This window comes from Artemia franciscana, chromosome 20, assembly GCF_032884065.1.
Source record: "Artemia franciscana chromosome 20, ASM3288406v1, whole genome shotgun sequence".
Taxonomy (NCBI): Eukaryota; Metazoa; Arthropoda; class Branchiopoda; order Anostraca; family Artemiidae; genus Artemia; species Artemia franciscana.
In genome coordinates, this window is record NC_088882.1 from 20,775,976 (window position 1) to 20,799,198 (window position 23,223).

General features: G+C 36.5%; 1 protein-coding gene across 1 annotated transcript in view; it reads right to left on the bottom strand.

The window, feature by feature from the left end:
- LOC136040020 (uncharacterized) overlaps positions 1-23,223 on the bottom strand; it is a 232,342-nt gene that overhangs the window by 17,343 nt on the left and 191,776 nt on the right. The window contains exons 13-15 of the mRNA XM_065724086.1: positions 18,102-18,284; positions 14,999-15,190; positions 10,311-10,680 (exon numbers count right to left, since the gene is read on the bottom strand). Coding sequence (XP_065580158.1) covers positions 10,311-10,680; positions 14,999-15,190; positions 18,102-18,284 — 745 coding nt within the window. The remainder of the gene's footprint in view (positions 1-10,310; positions 10,681-14,998; positions 15,191-18,101; positions 18,285-23,223) is intronic.

Below are 23,223 nucleotides of genomic sequence, written 5' to 3' on the forward strand. Positions count from 1 at the left end.
ATACAACATTCTTTGCTGTCCCATTGTCTTTGCATATAAATAGATTGTCAGGTTTACCGACTCTTGAACATGCAACATATAATGGTCCATGGGAAAACAATCTGTATTCAGATCTATACCTCATGATTCTAATGATTGCCCTTGAGCTTTGTTGATGGTGATTGCTAATCGACCATTCCCTGTCCCGGTGTCCCGGTCGTCATTTACATCCCCCTGTTTCCCCCGGTGTCCCCGTTGTAGCTGTGTCCCTGTGTCCCGGTCGTCATTTATATTCCCTGTGTCCCGGGTCCCGGTCATCATTTGTATCCCGGTGTCCCGGTCTGTATATACATTCGTTTTTTAGTTTTGTTTTTCTCCTTTATTTTTTTCCTTTTTTTTTTCTTTTTTAGCTTATTTAGATTTTTAGATTTTTTAGTTTTTTTTATTAGTTTTTAGTTTTTATTTCTTTTTAGTTTTTTTGTCCCGGTCGTCATTTATATCCCCCTGTTTCCCCCGGTGTCCCCGTTGTAGTTGTGTCCCTGTGTCCCGGTCGTTATTTATATTCCCTGTGTCCCGGTCGTCATTTGTATCCCGGTGTACCGGTCTGTATATACATTCGTTTTTTAGTTTTGTTTTTCTCCTTTATTTTTTTCCTTTTTTTTTCTTTTTTAGTTTATTTAGATTTTTAGATTTTTTAGTTTTTTTATTAGTTTTTAGTTTTTTTTTCTTTTTAGTTTTTTTGTAGTTTTTACCTTCTTTTTAGTTTTGTTAATTTTTTTTTTACTTGTGTCCTGGTCGTCATTTATACTCCCTGTGTCCCGGTGCTTTGTTGATTGCTAATCGAACATTCCTTTTGTCCTGGTCGCTTTCTCTTTGAGTGTCGTCATTTATTTTTTTCTTTTTTAGTTCTTTTAGTTTTTACCTTTTTTAGTTTTTTTTTAGTTTTTAGTTTTTTTAGTTTTTTACCTTTTTTTAGTTTTTTTAGTTTTTTTAGTTTTTTAGCTTTTTTATTTTTTTTATTAGTTTTTAGTTTTTTTGTAGTTTTTGCCTTTTTTTTAGTTTTTTTAGTTTTTTAGCTTTTTTATTAGTTTTTAGTTTTTTTTGTAGTTTTTGCCTTTTTTTAGTTTTTTTAGTTTTTTAGCTTTTTTATTTTTTTTATTAGTTTTTAGTTTTTTTTGTAGTTTTTGCCTTTTTTTAGTTTTTTCAGTTTTGACGTCACCTGATCCAGTTTTTTCAGGTGACGTCACCTGATCCACGATCCACAGATCCACAGACAACTTATTTTTATATATATAGATAGTTTTTTTTTTTTTACTTATGTCCTGGTCGTCATTTATACTCCCTGTGTCCCGGTGCTTTGTTGATTGCTAATCGAACATTCCTTTTGTCCTGAACATTCCTTTTGTCCTGGTCGCTTTCTCTTTGAGTGTCGTCATTTATTTTTTTCTTTTTTAGTTCTTTTAGTTTTTACCTTTTTTAGTTTTTTTTTAGTTTTTAGTTTTTTTAGTTTTTTACCTTTTTTTAGTTTTTTTAGTTTTTTTATATTTTAGCTTTTTTATTTTTTTTATTAGTTTTTAGTTTTTTTGTAGTTTTTGCCTTTTTTTTAGTTTTTTTAGTTTTTTAGCTTTTTTATTAGTTTTTAGTTTTTTTTGTAGTTTTTGCCTTTTTTTAGTTTTTTTAGTTTTTTAGCTTTTTTATTTTTTTTATTAGTTTTTAGTTTTTTTTGTAGTTTTTGCCTTTTTTTAGTTTTTTCAGTTTTGACGTCACCTGATCCAGTTTTTTCAGGTGACGTCACCTGATCCACGATCCACAGATCCACAGACAACTTATTTTTATATATATAGATAGTTTTTTTTTTTTTACTTATGTCCTGGTCGTCATTTATACTCCCTGTGTCCCGGTGCTTTGTTGATTGCTAATCGAACATTCCTTTTGTCCTGGTCGCTTTCTCTTTGAGTGTCGTCATTTATTAGTTTTTTCCTTTTTTTTAAGTTTTTTATTGGTTTTTACCTTTATTTTAGCTTATTTTTCAGTTTTTTCCTTTTTTTTAGTTTTTTTTTATTTTTTATTTTTTTTAGTTTTTTACCTTTTTTTAGTTTTTTTAGTTTTTTTAGTTTTTTAGCTTTTTTACTTTTTTTATTAGTTTTTAGTTTTTTTTTGTAGTTTTTGCCTTTTTTTAGTTTTTTCAGTTTTTTTTTTTAGTTTTTTATTGGTTTTTACCTTTATAGTTTTTTTAGTTTTTTAGCTTTTTTATTTTTTTTATTAGTTTTTAGTTTTTTTTGTAGTTTTTGCCTTTTTTTAGTTTTTTCAGTTTTGACGTCACCTAATCCAGTTTTTTCAGGTGACGTCACCTGACACATCCATCCATCCATCCACAGACAGACAACTTATTTTTATATATATAGATATATATATATATATATATATATATATATATATATATATATACTAACTGTTGGCAACACCTAGTTGGTGGGGCGCTTCGCGCCCCCCAGGCCCCCCCGCGCGCGTAAGTCGTTACGCGCCATATTAGTTACGCGCCATTGTAGTTGTGTCCCTGTGTCCCACCTGTGAATATAGATAGATTTATATATGTGTTTCAAACTACGTAAAAATTGCGAATATACAACATTTTTGGCTTTCCCACTACTGGGAGCTTTCCGTTTCCAATTGCCAGCAATTGATCTGAAAATGTTTGACCAGAGTCATCGTTTTGCAATCGGACACGCATATTTGTAGTTAATTTTAATATTTTTACGTGTGCCCATAAATTAGAATTTTTCAGGCAAGCATTCATTTCGTCTGCAGGAGTTAAACTACGTAAAAATTGCGAATATACAAAATTCTTGGCTTTCCCATTGTCTGTGCATATATAAACCCGTATGTACTAATAATGACGTCATATGCAAACGCTCTTTTTACAAACAAACAAACATGCATACACACAACTCGTTTTTATATAGATAGATAGATAGATAGATACAATACAAATTAACTGCGCAAAACTTGCGAATATACAACATTTTTCGCTGTCCAATTGTCGCTGCATATAAATAGATTGTCAGGTTTACCGACCCTCGAACATGCAACGCACAATTGTCCATGGGAAAAACAATCAGTATTAAGATCTATACCACATTTTTCTAATGATTGACCTTGAGCTTTGTTAATGGTGATTGCAAATGCTAATCGAATTGGGAATTGCAATCTTTTAAATTGAAAAGGCAGATCCGTTGGAATCATGGGAATGCGAGGAATAAGAACAGCCTCACCCTCAAAAGGCCCTGTCAAGATTGTGGCCTCTATTAGGTTTTCCATTGTTTTTTTTTTACGGCAAGTCGCGTGCCATTGCAAAGCTTTGGTGAGTTGATTGGACGTCTATATTTTTGGGTGCGAGAATCGCTCTTTCACTTAGCCATTTATTATTTTTATAATTTTTTAAAATATTCGGAAATACTTTTTCAAGCAATTCATTTTTGGACGTCACTAAATTACAGAAATCAGCAGGTAGTTGTATACGTTCTGAAATTGAGTCTATCGTATCATAAATGTCTTTTTGTTCCGACATTAACTTGGAAATGTTATTTTGTACATACGACAATAGATCATTCGTACTGTAACTTTTTTCACGATCCAATTCTACACATGTCGAAACAGCAGCGATACGGTTAGGTGAAGGCATTCCCAAATCCTGAAGAGGTTTGTTTGCCATACGTACGTGTATTTATAAATTTCTGATGTAAAATCAAAAGTCATATCTGACGTCTCTAACTGTTTTCGATAGATATATCTTCGGACATTTTTGACTTATATTTTCCCCATAACTCTGTAGGAGCTGATGGAGAGCAAGTTGTTAAAATGATGCCAAACGATGCACGAATTTGACTTGGGGTTGACGTTTCGCACTAATCGGGAATATGGAACAACCCACTGGTTATCTACTTCGATGGTGGTACCGTTGCCATTGTAGGTTCTTCAGTCATTTTACAATTAGAAATTTCTCTTTCAACGGTCTTCTTACAATTAAAAATTTGTCTTTGAACGATATTCTTAAATACCTGTGTCCTGGTCGTCATTTATATTCCCTGTGTCCCGGTCGTCATTTGTGTCCCGGTATCCCAGTCTGTAATTTCTCTTTGAGTGTCCCGGTCGTTATTTATATTCCCTCTGTCCCGGTCGTCATTTGTGTCCCGTTCTGTAATTTCTCTTTGAGTGTTTTTTCTTTTTAGTATTTTTTAGTTTTTTACATTTTTTCTTTTTTCAGTTTTCTTTTTCTTCTTTATTTTTCAGCTTCTCAATGAAATACATATCGCCGAACCTTTGTTTTTTTAACTAAAATCTGGTAGGCATTGATGACCTTATCCAAGTCAAAATCCCAAACCCAATCATCATCGCTATCATTTTCAGTTTTGATATGTTTTGACTCTCGCTGTCCAGGTGGATCTTCATCTAACTGCGCGGTTTTGCGTTCTTTAGCCTCAAGCCTGTTTCCTTGCTGTTCTTTTGATTCCTCGGCACGCTTTCTTTTCTGACTTTCTCTATCAGCAGCAAGTTTTTTGGCATAGACTCTTTGAGCATCTTCATCGGCTTTTGCCATTGTAAGTTCATTAGTCATTTTAAACTTAAACATTAATAGATTTCTACGTGAACATATATGTCTTAAATATCTTTAATGACGTCACCGTCATAGCAAAAATGACGACAACTAACTTCATGACGTCAGCCGACACAGAAACATGACGTCACCTGATCCAAAGACAGACACACAGACAGACAACTTATTTTTATATATATAGAAGATATATATATATATATATATATATATATATATATATATATATATATATATATATATATATATATATATATATATATATATATACAATATATATATATATATATACTAGCTGTTGGGGTGGCGCTTCGCGCCACCCCAACACCTAGTTGGTGGGGGCGCTTCGCCCCCCCCAAGCCCCCCCGCGCGCGTAAGTCGTTACGCGCCATATTAGTTACGCGCCATATTAGTTACGCGCCATTGTAGTTGTGTCCCTGTGTCCCACCTGTGAATATAGATAGATTTATATATGTGTTTCAAACTACGTAAAAATTGCGAATATACAACATTCTTGGCTTTCCCATTGTCTGTCCATATACAAAGCCGTATGTACTAATAATGACGTCATATGCAAACGCTCTTTTTACAAACAAACAAACATGCATACACACAACTCGTTTTTATATAGATAGATAGATAGATAGATACAATACAAATTAACTACGTAAAACTTGTGAATATACAACAGTCTTCGCTGTCCCATTGTCTGTGCGTATAAATAGATTGTCAGGTTTACCGACCCTCAAAGATGCAACATACAATTGTACATTGGTAAAGCAATCTGTATTAAGATCTATACCGCATTTTTCTAGTGATTGCCCTTGAGCTTTGTTGATGGTGGTTGCAAATGCTAATCGAATTGGGAATTGCAATCTTTTAAATTGAAAAAGCAGATCCGTTGGAATCATGGGAATGCGAGGAATAAGAACAGCCTCACCCTCATAAGGCCCTGTCAAGATTGTGGCATCTATTAGGTTTTCCATTGTTTTTTTTTTACGGCAAGTCGCGTGCCATTGCAAAGCTTTGGTGGGTTGATATTTCTTAAAAGTATTATTGGTACGCCTATTTTTAGTTGTAGCAGGTGTGGTGGACACCCTGAAGGATCTATGGAATTTAAAAATTCAGATGGATAATTAACCGCTTCATTTGGTTCCGAGATACAAATTAACTGCGTAAAACTTGCGAATATACAACATTCTTCGCTGTCCAATTCTCGCTGCATATAAATAGATTGTCAGGTTTACCGACCCTCGAACATGCAACGTACAATTGTCCATGGGAAAAACAATCAGTATTAAGATCAATACCACATTTTTCTAATGATTGACCTTGAGCTTTGTTAATGGTGATTGCAAATGCTAATCGAATTGGGAATTGCAATCTTTTAAATTGAAAAGGCAGATCTGTTGGAATCATGGGAATGCGAGGAATAAGAACAGCCTCACCCTCAAAAGGCCCTGTCAGGATTGTGGCCTGTATTAGGTTTTCCATTGTTTTTTTTACGGCAAGTCGAGTGCCATTGCAAAGCTTTGGTGGGTTTATGTTACGTAACAATATTATTGGTACGCCTATTTTTAGTTGTAGCACGTGTGGTGGAAACCCTGAAAGATCTATGGAATTTAAAAATTCAGATGGATAATTAACCGCTTCATTTGGTTCCAAAACTGTGTCGACTGACTTGTAAAGGACTGCCTGGTCTTGAATCTTGGTCAAAACAATATTGTTGATTTCGTGGACGTCTATATTTTTGGGTGCGAGAATCGCTCTTTCACTTAGCCATTTATTATTTTTATAATTTTTTAGAATATTCGGAAATACTTTTTCAATCAATTCATTTTTGGACGTCACTAAATTACAGAAATCAGCAGGTAGTTGTATACGTCCTGAAATTGAGTCTACTGGGAGCTTTCCGTTTCCCATTGCCAGCAATTGATCTGAAAATGTTTGACCAGAGTCATCGTTTTGCAATCGGACACGCATATTTGTAGTTAATTTTAATGTTTTTACGTGTGCCCATAAATTAGAATTTTTCAGGCAAGCATTCATTTCGTCTGCAGGAGTTGATCTAGGTATTATAGGTAATGTTTGCCTGAAATCTCCCGCAAGCAATATTAAGGTGCTGCCAAAGGGTTTCGACTTCCCTCGCAAATCTTTCAAGCATTGATCCAGAGCCTCGAGCGATTTTTTGTGTGCCATTGTGCACTCATCCCAAATAATAAGTTTGCATTGCTGCAATACTTTACCCATCCCAGATGATTTGGAAATATTGCACGTGGGAGTTTCTGTAGAATGCAAGTTCAGAGGCAATTTCAAAGCGGAATGAGCAGTTCTTCCACCAGGCAGCAATGTTGCGGCTATTCCGGACGACGCAATTGCCAACGCTATATCATTTTTAGATCGAATTGATGCCAGAATCAGTTTTATCACAAACGTTTTACCAGTACCTCCTGGCGCATCCAAAAAGAAAATTTCTCCAACGTTGTTATCGACACAATGCATTATCGTATCATAAATGTCTTTTTGTTCCGACGTTAACTTGGAAATGTTATTTTGTACATACGACAATAGATCACTCGTACTGTAACTTTGTTCACGATCCAATTCTACACATGTCGAAACAGCAGCGATACGGTTAGGTGAAGGCATTCCCAAACCCTGAAGAGGTTTGTTTGCCATACTTATGCAAAAATCTTCTATAACAACTAAAGTGTAGTTATAAATTTCTGGTGTAAAATCAAAAGTCATGTCTGACGTCTCTAACTGTTTTCGATGAAGTATATCTTCGGACATTTTTGACTTATATTTTTCCCATAAATCTGTAGGAGCTGATGGAGAGCAAGTTGTTAAAATGATGCCAAACAATGCACGAATTTGACTTGGGGTTGACGTTTCGCACGCGTCATTGATGCAGTTATCCCAGTGTTGGTCATTCTCCAATAAATTCAGAGCTTGGCATGCACTACGGTAAGTGTCATGTATAGTACCATTTACAGTCCTCAAATACTCAAAGAATGTCGGACCGGGTACATTCACCAAAAGCAGGCGTAGAAAGAAGCATTCATGTTGATTGGGGTGAACGGTGTAGAGTCTTCCTATCGTGGTATCTTTGAAGATGGTAAGTTGGCCGTCGACTGACTTACCCTGTTTTCGACGTTCAAATACTTTATTTTTAGTATTCCACGTGTAATACGAAGGCACTTCAGTATACAGCAGTTTTTTCGCAAAAGAATCATTTTTGCAAAGCGAAAAAAAAGCTGTTAATGTTGTATCCGGTGGATTCAGGACTCTTTGTTGCACGTTGGTTTCCGTGAAATAAACACGTTGACCATTCTGTAAATGTACCGCTAAGTGAACAACAGCTGGACTACGTTCATGTATCGGAAATGAAAGAATTCGCCAAACAGCTTCATTACTGCTTATGTATCTTCCAGCCTGATATTCTACGATTTCATCGAAATCTTTGATTTCGGACTGCAAGCCAAAAACTGCCATGTCACTGCCTTTGTTGACGTATTTACATATGTATTTGATTGCCTTTACGGAGTTACAGTATTCAACGTTTATGTGTGCATTAAATGTTTTTGATAATAAAGGGGAATATGGAACAACCCACTGGTTATCTACTTCGATGGTGGTACTGACGAAGGTAAAATTGTTAATCTTCCAACGTTTGTGGTATTACCGTCATTTATAACTGCATCTCGCAAATGAATGTATTGTTCAGAGCGGAGCTTGGTCTGATTCAGGCGGATATATAGCAAACGTTCTGATTCAATTTTAGCATACATATCAACCATAAATTGGTGAAACAATTCACGGCATTTTAAAATATAATTTTCTTCATCCTGCCGAATCATTAGTCTATAGGAATAATAATGCATTGCACTGCATTTCTTATTCATTTCTTTGTTAGTGGCTGGATTCATCAATTTAATATTAAAGTGATAGCCGTCGGCTCCATCCCAAAAAATGATAGGATATTGTAGGGCATCGTAGCATCGATGAGTTTCAGCAATTCTTAACAACTGAGCGTTTCGCTTATGTAGAATAATATCTCGAGGTAAAAACTGATCACCGACCATAACGATTGCCACTTCGTCGATAGTCGGAGCATTGTATCTACGCACATGTTGGCCAGGAGGCGTTTTGTCAGCGGAAATAACAATTTTATGAGCATCAGTAGGCATCAAATCGATGGCTGTTTTGAACAGACGCACTAACTTATTATTTTCGTGGAAAAGATGTTGCAATTGGGAAACGATTGTCCTTTCAACGTTGGGAGAAATTTCGCAACGTGCATTCAATTCAGAATTTCTATCACTGATGAAGTACAATTGTAAAAATTTATGATTCTCGCCTGAGAATGGTAGAAGGGACCCTGCTTTATGATAAATTTGCCCTTTTACTTTGAAAGTAGACATAAATTGATCTGGATTTTCGATTTGGGCTCCAAACGACGTCATTTGGAAACATGAGTTGTATTGTCTGATTTTTGACAAAAAACGCTTAGATTCTGACGTAGTTCCAGTAAGGAAAGTCTTCAATGGCTCTGGTGGTGCAGCCAATAGAGGAAGTTTAACTTTTCCTGAGGCACAACACATTCCCATTGTTTCACCATTGAATTTCAAGGCCTTGCAATAGGGACAAATTTTAGACATTGTCCCGATTTGAACACATCTACTCAAGCTATAATCATCGACTGGGTTGTACCTGAATGCCAGGCGATAACTTTCAGATTGCTCTGATTCCTCGGCACGCTTTCTTTTCTTACTTTCTCTATCAGCAGCAAGCCTGTTTCCCTGCTGGTCTTTTGATTCCTCGGCACGCCTTCTTTTTTCACTTTCTCTTTTAGCAGCAAGTCTGCTTCTGCGTTGCTCTAGTAGTTCCTCGGCACGCCTTCTTTTTTCACTTTCTCTTTTAGCAGCAAGTCTGCTTCTGCGTTGCTCTGGTAGTTCCTCGGCATGCTTTCTGTTCTTTCTTTCTCTATCAGCCTCAAGCCTGTTTCCCTGCTGGTCTTTTGATTCCTCGGCACGCCTTCTTTTTTCACTTTCTCTTTTAGCAGCAAGTCTGCTTCTGCGTTGCTCTAGTAGTTCCTCGGCACGCCTTCTTTTTTCACTTTCTCTTTTAGCAGCAAGTCTGCCTTCGCGTTGCTCTGGTAGTTCCTCGGCACGCTTTCTTTTCTGACTTTCTCTATCAGCAGCAAGTTTTTTGGCATAGACTCTTTGAGCATCTTCATCAGTCATTATAAACTTAAGCATTAATAGAATTCTACGCGAACATACGTCTTATATAACTTGAATGACGTCACGCCTTCAAAGCAAAAATGATGGCAACTAATTTCATGACGTCAGCCGAAACATGACGGCGAACATATGTCTTATATAAGTTGAATGACGTCACCTTCAAAGCAAAAATGATGGCAACTAATTTCATGACGTCAGCCGAAACAAGACGTCACCTGATCCATCCACAGATCCACACACAGACAACTTATTTTTATATATATAGATATATATATATATATATATATATATATATATATATATATATATATATATATATATATATATATATATATATATATATATACAATATATATATAACAAATAATGATATTTTATTGTCTGCAGCAAAATAATATGCTGCTGCATTCCAAAGCCACCGCCTCTCTCGACATAATGTAACATATAGGAAAATTTCAAAATAGGCTACTAACCTTTTCCAATCAAATCATTCAGGTCAGGGGGCGCAGACACAACACTGTCTTTACTCCGCCCACCTCTGACTGCATCATTTTGAATCGGCGCAACATCATCAATAACCACTTCAATATGAACTGCTGTGACTGCAAGAGGATGCCACTTCTTCTTTTGACACTCATCTGACAAATCAAGACGAACTTTGACTAAATCTCCTTTTCCACTAGATATTGCTATAACACGGTGCCTGGCAGATGGCGCAGGGGTGACAGCAATGATGCTGCTGTTTTGAGATATTACTGATAGGTGGTACTGGGAGTCATTGATATCATGAAGAGCTATCGAGGAGCCATCACTAAATTGCAGCTGTAGGTCTAAAATTCCTTCCTAAAATTCGCGAAACAAAAAATTATTCTATGTAAAAACAATGCGAGGCTATAATTGTAACACGTACAGAAGAAACCAAGACATATTAAATGTAAACCAATTCCAAAACCAAAGGAAACATAAAACTGTTCAATTTTGACAAAATCAAAAAACATTACCTTAATTACGTTAAATCGCGCTTGCTAGTGATAGGACAAGATCCTGTATTCCCTAGCTTTGTGAAAGTAGTGGAATCAGGGTTGCCCCTTGCAGAAGCACTGATCCACAGCCTTAATTGGGGGGGGGGGGGGGGCAGTGCTAAAAGGAGAAAGTGTAACATCCCCCCTCTACAATTTTGTTTAAAATAATTGAATTAAGCCTGGGTTTACTATCGACGTAAAGTAACGCAACGGGAGATCAACTGGCTAACTTTGCCGCTTGTGCACGGCATTGGGAAACATTGTCGAGGACGTGATTGCCACTAAACGTCAATATCCGTTGGCCTATCAGAGGCGACCCAAGTCAAAGGGAAGGTTACGCACTCTTTGCCTGTTGCATTTGGTGAGTCGCAATATTTTCGATTGCTCCTTGATACCATCACGGTTAATACTCACTTAACTATTGACATAGACATGGCGGAAGAAATTGAGGAGCGAAATTTTCTATTCCCAATTGGTATGAGGCAACACATGATTCTTAAATCTCTTTACAGTAGGATGCAAAGCCATTTGGCTTAAAGAAAGATACAGCCTTGGTTTTTACAATAGATGACAAAACGGTACCTTCATCACAACTCTAACCTACTTCAGTACCACCAAAAGAGGCAGACATTAGATTTCTGGCAAATGAATTGACATCATTGTCAGGGTAGTTCATACAATGTTGTGTGGCTGCTAGCAATGAGGCAAACATTTATGGCGTTGGTGAAGGAGTCTTGATTTTTGTCAAGTTCAGTGATTGAAATAAAATTATTCTTTTGGACGTATGTATTACGTACACTTCATCTGTGTCTGTCCCCGGGGAACAGTGATAAGTGATGCTAACCTTTGCATGCTTATACAGGCCATAGCACTGTCACTGTTCAATCTTCTTGTTTTAGGTCTGGACTCCCTTGGGCTCTCCCTAACAGCACAGAAACTTTTCAGTCTTGCGTTTATAACCCATACCGTCTTTGAATAATTTAATTGCGTTGATATATTTCATTGTTTTATTTCAGAAAACGATCGATTTTTCAGTCCTTATTTCTCGTGTATAGTACTCAATAGTATAATTTATGAAGGATTCTTTAAAAAATCGTTTTTTTGGGGGGGACGATCGCCTCCAACCCCCCCCCCCCCCCGTATCCTTGTAGCACAAAAGTGCTATTTTAGCACTAAGGCCGTCCAAAGGTAAATCATGTATATACATGAAAAGTCACTTTCCGAGTTAGATATACCACTGAATTCAGCTCAAAGAGGTGAATCTAATGGTATATTCCAGAATGTCCTAATAAAATCCCTTGCAAAGACATTACATTTCTGGCAAAAAAAACATCTGCAGCATTTTACCCTGTTTGCCAAAGTTAAAAAATCGATATTTGGCAGTGTCAGCAAACTTTGGCATGTATTTTAATTGCTTATTTGAAAAGAATAGTGTCTAAAATCAATCCTAACAACTTCTCAATTCAATCCTATGTCTAGTGTGGCGTAATAGGTGGGAAAAGTGCTGCAAAACTTGAGAAACTTCGAAGACGATTTTGTTGGAATGATGAAAAGTGTATATACGCGTTTTACATTTGGGTGGCCGAATATTTCATTATGTTTGGCACTGTAGCACATGCACATGGCTGCCACATGTGGCCCGATGGTGCTATTTTAGAACTATTACAGTAAATTTCTTGAGCATAGCACCAAAAATCGTTGTGTAGCACGCAAATTTGGGCAATAGTACCACTTTAGGAGACGACCGTGGTCGCAGCCCTAAGTGGGATGTGTCAACTGTGGTGTCCGAAGAAATGCACCGTGATCTATTCAACTACTACATATCAACCGATAACTTGAACGCATCCACGTTGATAGAGGTCATTGTTCATCCACTATGGAAGTTCCATGTGCTGATAACTCTACTGAAGAAGAGTTTGCTTCTCAAATTGGTATTTGCTCGTTTCCAGAAAACCTTTCCAGAGCGACCACGAGTTTTCTTTGAGCTTTCAAGTTGAAATAAGCTTTAGCATTCAGAAGCTTGTATCTTGTTATTACATATATAACAGAGAAAATAATTCAAAAATTTGAAACTAACAAAACAACCTGATAATTATGCACACTATAATGGCAGATGCGAAGCTTAGTTTAATTTTGAGTTGTAGTTTAACTGAAACGTTGTATACAAGGACTTCAATAATTAGCTATTCACCTAATAGCTTGAAATCTTTCCAAGTGATTTTTTTCCAGTTTCAAAAGCATGCCCAAACATAGTGGGTATTCGTTCACAAAAAGGACCTCTGGGTCTTCTAGATTTGTTCTTTACGATATTTTGGGGTACATGAAAATTCGACGTTTTAACAGGACTTTAACAACTACCCCCCTCCTCCCCCTCGAAAGTTTTTTGTTGGTCAAAACATCAACAAAAGAAATTAATATAATCAAAATGACAATCAAAACTATAGGAAAGAAAAGAAATATTTCTAGGTTACACCTGTGAGTTTTAGCTCAGTTTTATAATTTTAAATAGACATTTTTGCCAAAACTTTTAAAATGAACACAGGTAATTTTTCATGTAATTTGTTACCTCTGTCAAAGAACATCTCGGTCTGCAGAATAAATAAATAATTTCTGGATATGTCACATATTAGACTAACAAAGATGGATTGATTGTTTAGAGTAAATGCAACTAATTCCTGGAATTTTCAACAATTTTAAATTTTTCAGCGTTAAAATAAGAAACTAAATTTCTTAAAATGTATCTTATTTTTAGTAAGGTACAATTGGTACTCTGGATTAAAAGAATTTAGGATGGGGGGGGGCAGCTGTATTGTTATCTGCGGTAATTTTTATCTAAGGTTTCAGTTTATTTTTCATTCCAACTTGCGCTCGTTTTGGGACCTATCCATTTTAATCTATGAATCAATTGCAGCATTTGTTATCTTGGCGTTTGATGTGATTATTCTTTTAATTATGTTCGTCTCGAGTTCTATTTAATCATTCCTGGCAATTCCTGATTGTTTTAAGTTTCATTTATTTATTAACAGTAACTTCAGTTAGTTATAAGTTTGAACCATTATTTGATTTTAATTCTGCTCGTATTTTAAATTAGTTGTTATTTGTTTCTGAATTGATTCAAGTTATTATTGGTGTATTATTGGCCTTTAATTGAATTCTGATACATGGCAAATTTTGAAAGGAAAATTTACGCTTCAAACGATTGAAGTTGACACCTTTGTTTTGAAGGCTGGACCAGGGGGCTTAATTATACAGCCCATAGGCTGTGATTGGCACCTCCAGAAGAATGGCATCAATTCACAGCATTTAATAGGGGGGAAAGGGGAGTAATATATCCTTCAAATTCTCTAAGGTTTTTTTTCGATGAAAATATCAAAAAATCCATTTTTCAATAAAAGATACCAAAAAAAGTACTTTTCAAAATCTTGTAGTACAGCAAAAAATTTTAGGACAAGCAAGTACCCCCAACCCCCGATTGACGCCAATTCTATAGCAGTTGGGTACTGTGTGATACCTTAACAAAAAATGTCCTATGTTATACAATAAATAGGGATTCGACTCAGCAGGAGAAAGGATCACATTTATCTGGAGCATTTTTCAGGAGTTCATATAATTACAAAAGTTCTTAGTAAGTAAGATCTAATTACCGGTTAATTGACAATAATGAAGGTAAAACACACTGATAATGAATCCACGCAGAAAGTGTGAATATCATTATGAGTACAGATGAGCGTCTATGATCTGTTATTAAAAACATTACAGCTGTTTGATGACAAACACCGATGACGTGCTTGTAAACTGAAACAAGTTCTTTCTGCTTAAAATAGGCACTTAATTTAATTATGGCCAGCAAATTTATCTTAAAAGATGGATTACAACTGAATATGCTGTTGCCACACAAAAGAACGTATACACGAGACGGGATGGGTTTAGACTCTCTTAGTTATGACATTTTAAAACTAATTAATTAACATTTAAAACTTAATATCTAAAATTATATTTTCTGATCTTTTAGACATTTATCATTAACTTCTCTTACATTCTGCGGTATTTCCTGGCCCCTATTCCACCCACTCTCAAAAAATGTACTTACCAAGTTGAAAGCCTTTCCCCTTAAGGTTAGAACGTCGAAAACTATCTACCTGGTATTTAGCGTTCATGGTGTCTGAAGCATGGGCTTGAGCTAGGAAACTGTTTTCGACGTTGCCATCTTGTTCTAATATCAGCTCAATACCCGTCAATACTCTTGCTTTGACGCCAGTGATTTCGGTTGGCTCAGAAGTAACCCTAACTTCAGTTGTTCCAAGAATTCGTCCAGTTATGGGAGAGTAAACCTAAAAGATTTTAAATTAGATCTCAATAACCTTCTTACTTACTCAGACAAAAGATTCTAGCAAAATGTCTCGAATAGGAATGACTGTTTTACTTTCTAATTCTGGAAAAGTTAAAAGGGTGTTGATATGTGCCTGTCTAGCTTCAGATGATTTGGGCCCGATAATATTGGAATTACAATTAGGATTAAATACTGCAAACAGATAGACCCAGATAAAAACATCGACACTCCAATCAAACAACGTCTATTTTATATTGCGTCTGACTTTGACACGGATGTTTTTCAGCTTTTTTTTGTGTACGTATCATCAAAGTTTTGTCAACATCTTGCTGTACAAATTTATATGAATCCTAATAGAAAATTAACAAAGTGGCAAACTCAAGTCAATCTCCGAGAGATTAACAACATCATGTAACGTTTTCGAGTAGCCTATTAGATTAAAGCACATTTTTTTTTCAATGAAAGTATAGCACGACATTCAAAGTTAACACGAATAGAAACTATCCTGTATATGAGGCAGGAGGGCTGGTGCCTTCCTCAGCAACCCACTCTTTACACTAAGGTTTAACGAGTACTTAACTGCAGGTATTTTAGAGTGCGACAAACATAGCCAATCAGTATTATTTTTACTTATTGCCTTGCACTATAATTCAGGGTGGCGAATCTGGTATGACGGTCATTTAAAAAATGAAACGAACAAGTATCTCTATTTTGGAACAATGCGCTTGCGCACTATTCATGCGAATGCGCATGCATGGTAGGTGGTAGAAACCGCACTAGAAATGCCAGATTTGAACCAGAAGGGTCGTGAAATCCTGATTTGTGTTTGTGTGTGTGAAACTGCACGGGTTTCAGATGGAGTGAAAGCGTAGCTTTTCATATACTAAACTTAGTTATAGGTTCGGCCATTTGTGTCTTAACAAGCCTTGAATACGTAGGAATATCGTCAGATAAAATAAATAAACATATTTTTTGTTAGTTTTCGCTTCAAGTTCTGTATATTCCCAAAAACTGGACGGGTTCCAAATATTAACGATACTGTGGATTCTTACAGATCTTCTAACTGCGACAACAGGTTTAGCAATGTATGTCTTATTGAGCTCTGAATTAACAAGCATATGTATATGTAAGCTAAAGATAAGATGTAAGTTCATTCAGATATTTGAAGGCAATTACAAATTTATTGATTGCTTACAAAACAGTTCGGGTGGGGGGAGCACGGTCCACAAGTATCATGCTATTTAAAAATGAAACACACAAGCATTTCTAGTTCGGAAAAGTGCGCTTGCAGGAATATTATAAACTATGCCAGAGTCATTTTGAACCAGATTGACCACAAAATTCTGATTTTTCTGATAAATAAACATAATTTTTCGTACTTTGCTCTTCGAGTTCTTTATAGTTTTCAACACTGATCAGGTTTTAGACAGAATGAAAGCGTGGCTTTTTACAGACATACTAACTTTACTATTGGTTTAGTCATTTGTGTAGGCCTATTATTAAGCTACTTTGAATAAGCAGACACATAGAGAAGTAAGGTAAATAAACATAGTTTTTCTTACTTTTCTCTTCAAGTTCTTTATACTTTCCATACTGCCAGTAAATGACGAGGCAGAGATTCCCTGAATAATTTAAAAATTAGCTATGAAAATCAAGTTTTGTACATAACATAGGGGGGGAAATGTAGTAAAATTAGACGGAACTCTGAAAATCAATCAAAAATAAATTTTCTGTTAAGCAATGAAGTAAGGATTTTGCTGCTAGAGGCACAGTGCTTAATTCAGAAGTGGTGACAAGCTACGCTGGGTTCGTGTGTGGTATGGGACAGAAATCCGACAGAATAAAAACAAAACATTGATTCCAATTTAAAACTATTTTCAACTGTAAACCGACTACAATTACAATTTTACATCAGCTTCATCCCCCTAGCAGGGCCAGATGTAGCCTTGGGCTATTTCCAAAAGACCACAATTGCATAATTATTTAACAGCAACATCAAAAATGGATCAATTAACGTGTTTTCACAATAGAATATGACGAAAAAGACAATTTCTCATTGTGTAACTATTGCGATACCCGCAATCGCTTTACTCGAGACTGCAATCATGTGTTGTGGTGGTTAAGAAGACTGTAGAAATTGGACATACTGAGAGGGGAACTATCCCCTCTTCAAACATTAAAAGTTTTGTGAATTGACCCCTAATTTTTTTTTGTAATTTGAAAATTATATACTTTAAGTTTTTTGTTTTTTTTAATTTTTTACCCAGCCTTCCGTAAGAACACATCGATAGTGCATCCCTGCTGAGAGGCTACCACGTTGATATCTAAGAGACCAATTACACAATTATTCTACTGATGCAAAAAGATGTCACAACATTAGCCACAGCATCAATGGATGTACGCTACATTTTTACTCTTCTACTTTTTTTCTTTTTGCAAGATATATGTCTTACTGCTGCATTTTACGAAAAGTTAGCACCTCTTCGAATTTTTTCAGTACACGGAGGACAATACAAGTTGATTAGTTTTGAAGCAAAAGACATTTAACTTTGAAGACAGACACTGAACCCAGTGGCAGGGAGTGAGGTTCAGGCAGGTTCCCCACCCCGACCAGTCTAAAAGGTAATTTCTACATACCCTTAAAACATGACTTACTCGTTCTTTCCAAATTGGTCTACCCCGCCCGCCACCCTCCTAAAAAAGAAAATATTTCCGCACCACTTTTTTTCCAGCACCATTTCTCGTCTTATTTAGCACATTTAAATATGAGCATGTTGACTCCAAGACAATGAATAAAAGCTTTTATCTTTGACCTATATTCTTTGCTGATATTTAAAATAGCTTGCATTACTTGGGGCAAGCATTACCACCTCATTTTCACTGCATTGTCACTTGAAAAGCAAGATGCTAACCTGTAAGTCTGTCCGCCCAGGACGAATTCCTTCAATATAACCACGGGTAAAAATTGCTACCCTCGAATCCCCAATGCGTGTATGAGCTGAAACGAGGTCCGTCACTCGCAAGTGAGTTAAACGAGATCCAAGCCAAGCAACCCGACCTGATTCTGGAGACTCGGCATGAAATCGAGCGTAAACCTAAAAGTAACAAAACTCAGATGAAACCAGTTATCATCAATCAAGCAAAGTAAAGCAAAATAAAATTAGATAGGACAGAATGAATATTGGCATTCATAGCCAACATTCTAGCGTTGCCTGCAGTTAAGAGCAATGAGAATTTATTGCCTTATAATACATAAACAATGATACATAAATAATTATCTATTCATCTTTTTTCCAGAGCCACTTCATATCGAATGGGTCCTAGTCGTAGGAACTTCATAGGGACTCATTCAATTGGAGACTGAAAGTTCTATTTTTTTTTTTTTTTTTTTTTTTTTTTTTTTTTTTTTTTTTTTTACAATTAAAACTTTGAAAAATCAAAAATTACCACTAAACGAACTTTGAATCAGAAATTGCTGATATTTCTAGGAACTGATATTACCATATATGAAACATTCAGTTTCTTTTCATTAGTTCTTTCCAGTTATCTTGATTATTCTAATGATTTTATTTTTATTTTTCGTCAATGTTTTGAAAAATTAAAGCCTATTGTTCATAATACATATGGTTTTCAATACAACGCAAATGACACAATGGAGTTTAGAAGATTTTCAGTCAGGAGGGGGGGGGAGCTAAATTCCTGTTAGTTTCAAGTTTGAGTTGATTGTCCGTTTTAATTTCCACTAATTTTCGCATTTGTTTATTCATCTATATCAGTATCTGTTATCTTTATGTTTGGGTGTGATTTCTAGTAATCTCTAGTCGTATTAAGTTTAATTATTATAGGACCTTATTTCTGCTCGTCTTAAATTTTTATGCAGGTCATAACTTTTCTTTGAAAAACTCCTTTTTTCATTTTTTAATTAATATCAATAAATGCAGTGATATACCATTGAAGCAAAACACGTAGAGAGAAAGGTTTTGACAAGTATTTTATAACCGAAATGGAAGTTTAAAAATGATATATCCACACTTTAAAACTGATTCCGTAAATGTGAAATTTATAGTTTTTAAAAGTTACCTATTAAAAGTTATTAAAATAATTTCAGAAAAAAAGAAACCAACACTGAATAAAGAGTAATCTTCATGAAAACTAGACATTTGGTGCAAAGGCCCCGTGAAGGGTTACAGCAATTTTGGCCATATCACACACTGTTGTAGAGTGACAAAAGAAAAAATGTCAATTAGGTTGGACTCAAAACCTCTGAAGGCACAACATAAGTCATAGCAAAAACGTAGCTGTTAATTACGCTTCACTGTATGAAATCTGCAACCCTGTCTAACAATTAGACGGATGGACATGATTGAGCTAGTTCTATACCCGTCCCACTCTCTTCCACAAAGGTAGGATCAAAGCTTTGCAACCGAACTTTTTCACATGCTGATCAATGGTGTGCGTGGCGCAGGTATCGGTATCCAGATTCTTTGCCTTGAGCCGGGAGTAAAATGCGTGGTTGGGCGCAAATCATCCAACGATACCCGTGTTTTTCCCTTAGATTTCTCCAGTTACTCATTTGGAGCTGGGTCTACTCTTGACTGAGCTTACAAAGTCACACCACCGACGCCCGTTCCAACCAAAGAACCAGCGACACCAAGACTCGAACCTCCGTCCTCCCGGACAAAGGATTTCAAGTCTAGCGCACTAACCATTCGGCTAGGAAGACTCAAAAAAGGTTCGAGTCAAGTGCAAAACTAATAGCCTACCTCTCACTTCCCATTCAGTTTGATATGGAGTTTGAGCTTCTTCTTCTGCTTAGAACTGCTCAGAGCTGTCACTGAGAATTTAAAACTACCCCAAAATTCACTTTATCGTAAGAGCGGGGATGGGGCAATTTACCTTTTTAAAGGGGAGGAGGGTACGTAAAGCCTATAAAAATGCATTTTTAGCCTAACGTTTCCAAACTTTCTTCGGGTAAATATGGAGGGGCAACTTAACACGTAACCTCCTATATTATAGAAGAATGTATTTAGACCAAGCATGAAATATGGGTGCTGAGTTGCGTGACACCTCCACCCTTGTTGCGAGAACGGCAGTCCTTAACATGAAACCTCCATCTGAAACCTTCTCAAAATTAAACTTTAATCTTTCTCAAACTTGGCTTTCGAATTCATATTTTCACATCCGAAACACCTAAACAGTATTTTTCTTTTTTTTAATCTTCCATAGTTGCTGAGTCGACTTTTCTTTTCCACCGGACAATATTGCTTTAGGGGAACGAGAAAACCAAGTGAGCATCAGCTGTTTTGTCTTTTCTAAATATCTATTCAAGACAAAGAAATAGGCAGGAAGAACAAAATTATGTGAGGGATTAGTGTGTTTTTCCTGGAAAATAAATAAAATTGATAACTCGAGGGAAACTGAACTTTTGCCACTCATAATGATTTTAATGAGATACTAGTAATGATTTTAATGATACTAGCCCAATGAGCAGAATGTGTTCTGTGCCAAACTGAAGTGAAAAGAGATGGCATACGAGCCAGGAACTGATGAAACGAGACACTGAAGGCAGAGTAATTTTTACCTTTTATGATTAAAGCAATGAGTTCTTTGACCCCAGATTCAGCTTAAGAAATAAAACCTAGCACTCGACCTCGTTGGTTGAGATCCAATTTAGCCTCAGCAGAGTTCAAATTCAATACCATTCTTTTTCGATGGAAGATTGCAACTCACAAAACATTATTCTAACCAATCGACGGAAGACTTTTGCCATCCAAGAGAAGATAGCATCCAATAAAATTGCATTGATAGAAAAACTGCGCCCTCAGACGGTATGAAATACCGGTGGTCCCTATTGTAGATTGTAGCCACAGATAGCTATTTTGATACTACAAATATTACAGCCTTGAAGAATTTCTCACCAAGAGAGGAAATCAGCAACGCAATATTTTAACACAGTGTTGCAATCTATGGTGGTTCTAGGAGCAGTGATATAAAATAATGACACTTAATAATGATATTAGAAAATGTTCAAGTAACAATGCTATTGGCTATCCGACAAGTGTCATTGTCATTGAGTTTCCTTGGTGGTTGTTGTTGAAAGATGATTTTATTGTTGTTTTTTTAATAAATTTATCTCAAGTCTTAAAAAAACTCTTTGTGGACTGACGTTTTCTTAGTCATTTCAAAACACAGCATCGCTTTAAAATGCTATTGTTTCCCCCTAACTATGCAAAATAGTAGTCGTTCTATTCGTCACAACTCTTCCTATTTGTAAATTTGTCCCCCCCCCCTAGAGGGATGTCAGTTTGAACTGCTGTGGATTCCATGATGGAACAAGTCGGCGGTTCTGGAAAGGACACTAGCGTCACTGGCAGTCCAGCAGTAACGGTTTGAATTGAAAGCCTAAAGTACTCATGAGAAAATAAGACAACACAAGCTCCTCTAGAAGCAGCACAGCATAAAGGACAAAAATTAAAAGTAGAGCCAACTCTCTGTCATATACTAGCAATGCATTTTTTTCGTTCGGCCACTTCGTACCGAAGGGGATGGCCGTAAAAGTTTCTATGGGAGCAAATTGGATAGGAAGTTTAAAGTTCTAGAGCACTTTTTAAGAGTCAAAAGTGACTAGAGGGCCACCAGTTCCTCTCACAAGCCCGTTTTGCTACACACCTCTCGTAACCTTCGATGATATTCGATTAAACTCTTAAAATGATCGTTTTGTTCAAAACTGTCTAAAGGCCTAATAAGTACACCTCCATGGATGACATCACTCAAACTGCCTCTGGGGCAAGGGCAAACAACAATGCAAACTACCCCTTTTCCAAAAATTGCTTTTTATAATTGAAAAGAGGGGCTTGTTTGATGTTCGGTGTGTGATTGCTCGAAACCTTGGGATCGGTCAGTGGGTCAGAAGAAATAAGCATTTTTGGGGAAAGGGGCAAGGAAAGAGTACAAAAGACTCTTTGTCCCTGATCAGTTGACTCTTGTCCCTGAAACTTACAGTCCCAAGTCCTTGATTCAAGAAGGATTTAAAGTACAAAAAAATCAAAAAAAATCCAAAAGCCAGCCCTAAGAAAAGGGGGTCCAAAAAATGTCAAAAAAAAAAGATTTTGCGAAGTCCTTCGGCTTAAGGGGATCCAAATGCAGAAGGGGAAATACACAAAAGGTACTGGTACCCCACCAAATGGATCCGACAAAGGGTCAGAAAACGACAACAAAATTTGTTTCCCCAATCACACCCCATGTAAGGGTGATCATTGAAAATTAGGAGCGGCTCATTCGACTAGAAATTGAATGTTCTAATGCCATTATTAAGGATGGAAAGTAATTTCAGGGGGACACGCCTCCCTTCCTTGACCTCTTCTACTACTCATTCTTCTTGACCTCTTCTGCTGCTCATCCCCTAAGTCTGTTCATCAGCAGACAGATTTTAAATTTGTATACGGGGAGGAGGGAGATGCAGATCAAAAGGTGTTACAAGTATTCAAATCCGTGAATGCAATATCTCGGCAACGGTTGTGGGAATGAAATTGAAAATTTCAAGCACTGCTCGGGAGAACAACAAGAGCTACCAAAATTCAAAGAATCAATAGATTGAATTAAAAAGAAAATCAGAGGCTTAGTGCCGGTCAGGATTTAAAATAAGAGCTCTAAGTCACGATGTCCTTCTAAATATCAAAATTCATTAAGATCCGATCACCCACTCGTAAGTTATAAATACCTCATTTTTTAAAATTTTTCCTCTCCCTTTAGCCCCCCAGATGGTCGAATCTGGGAAAACGACTTTATCAAGTCAATTTGTGCAGCTCCCTGACACGCCTACCAATTTTCATCGTCCTAGCACGCCAAGAAACACCAAACTCGCCAAATCACTATGCCCCTCCTCCCAACTCCCCCAAAGAGAGCGAATCCAGTACGGTTACGTCAATCACGTATCAAGGACATTTGCTTATTCTATCCACCAAGCTTCATCCCGACTCCTCCACTCCAAGCGTTTTCCAAGATTTCCCCCTCCAACTCCCCCCAATGTCAGCA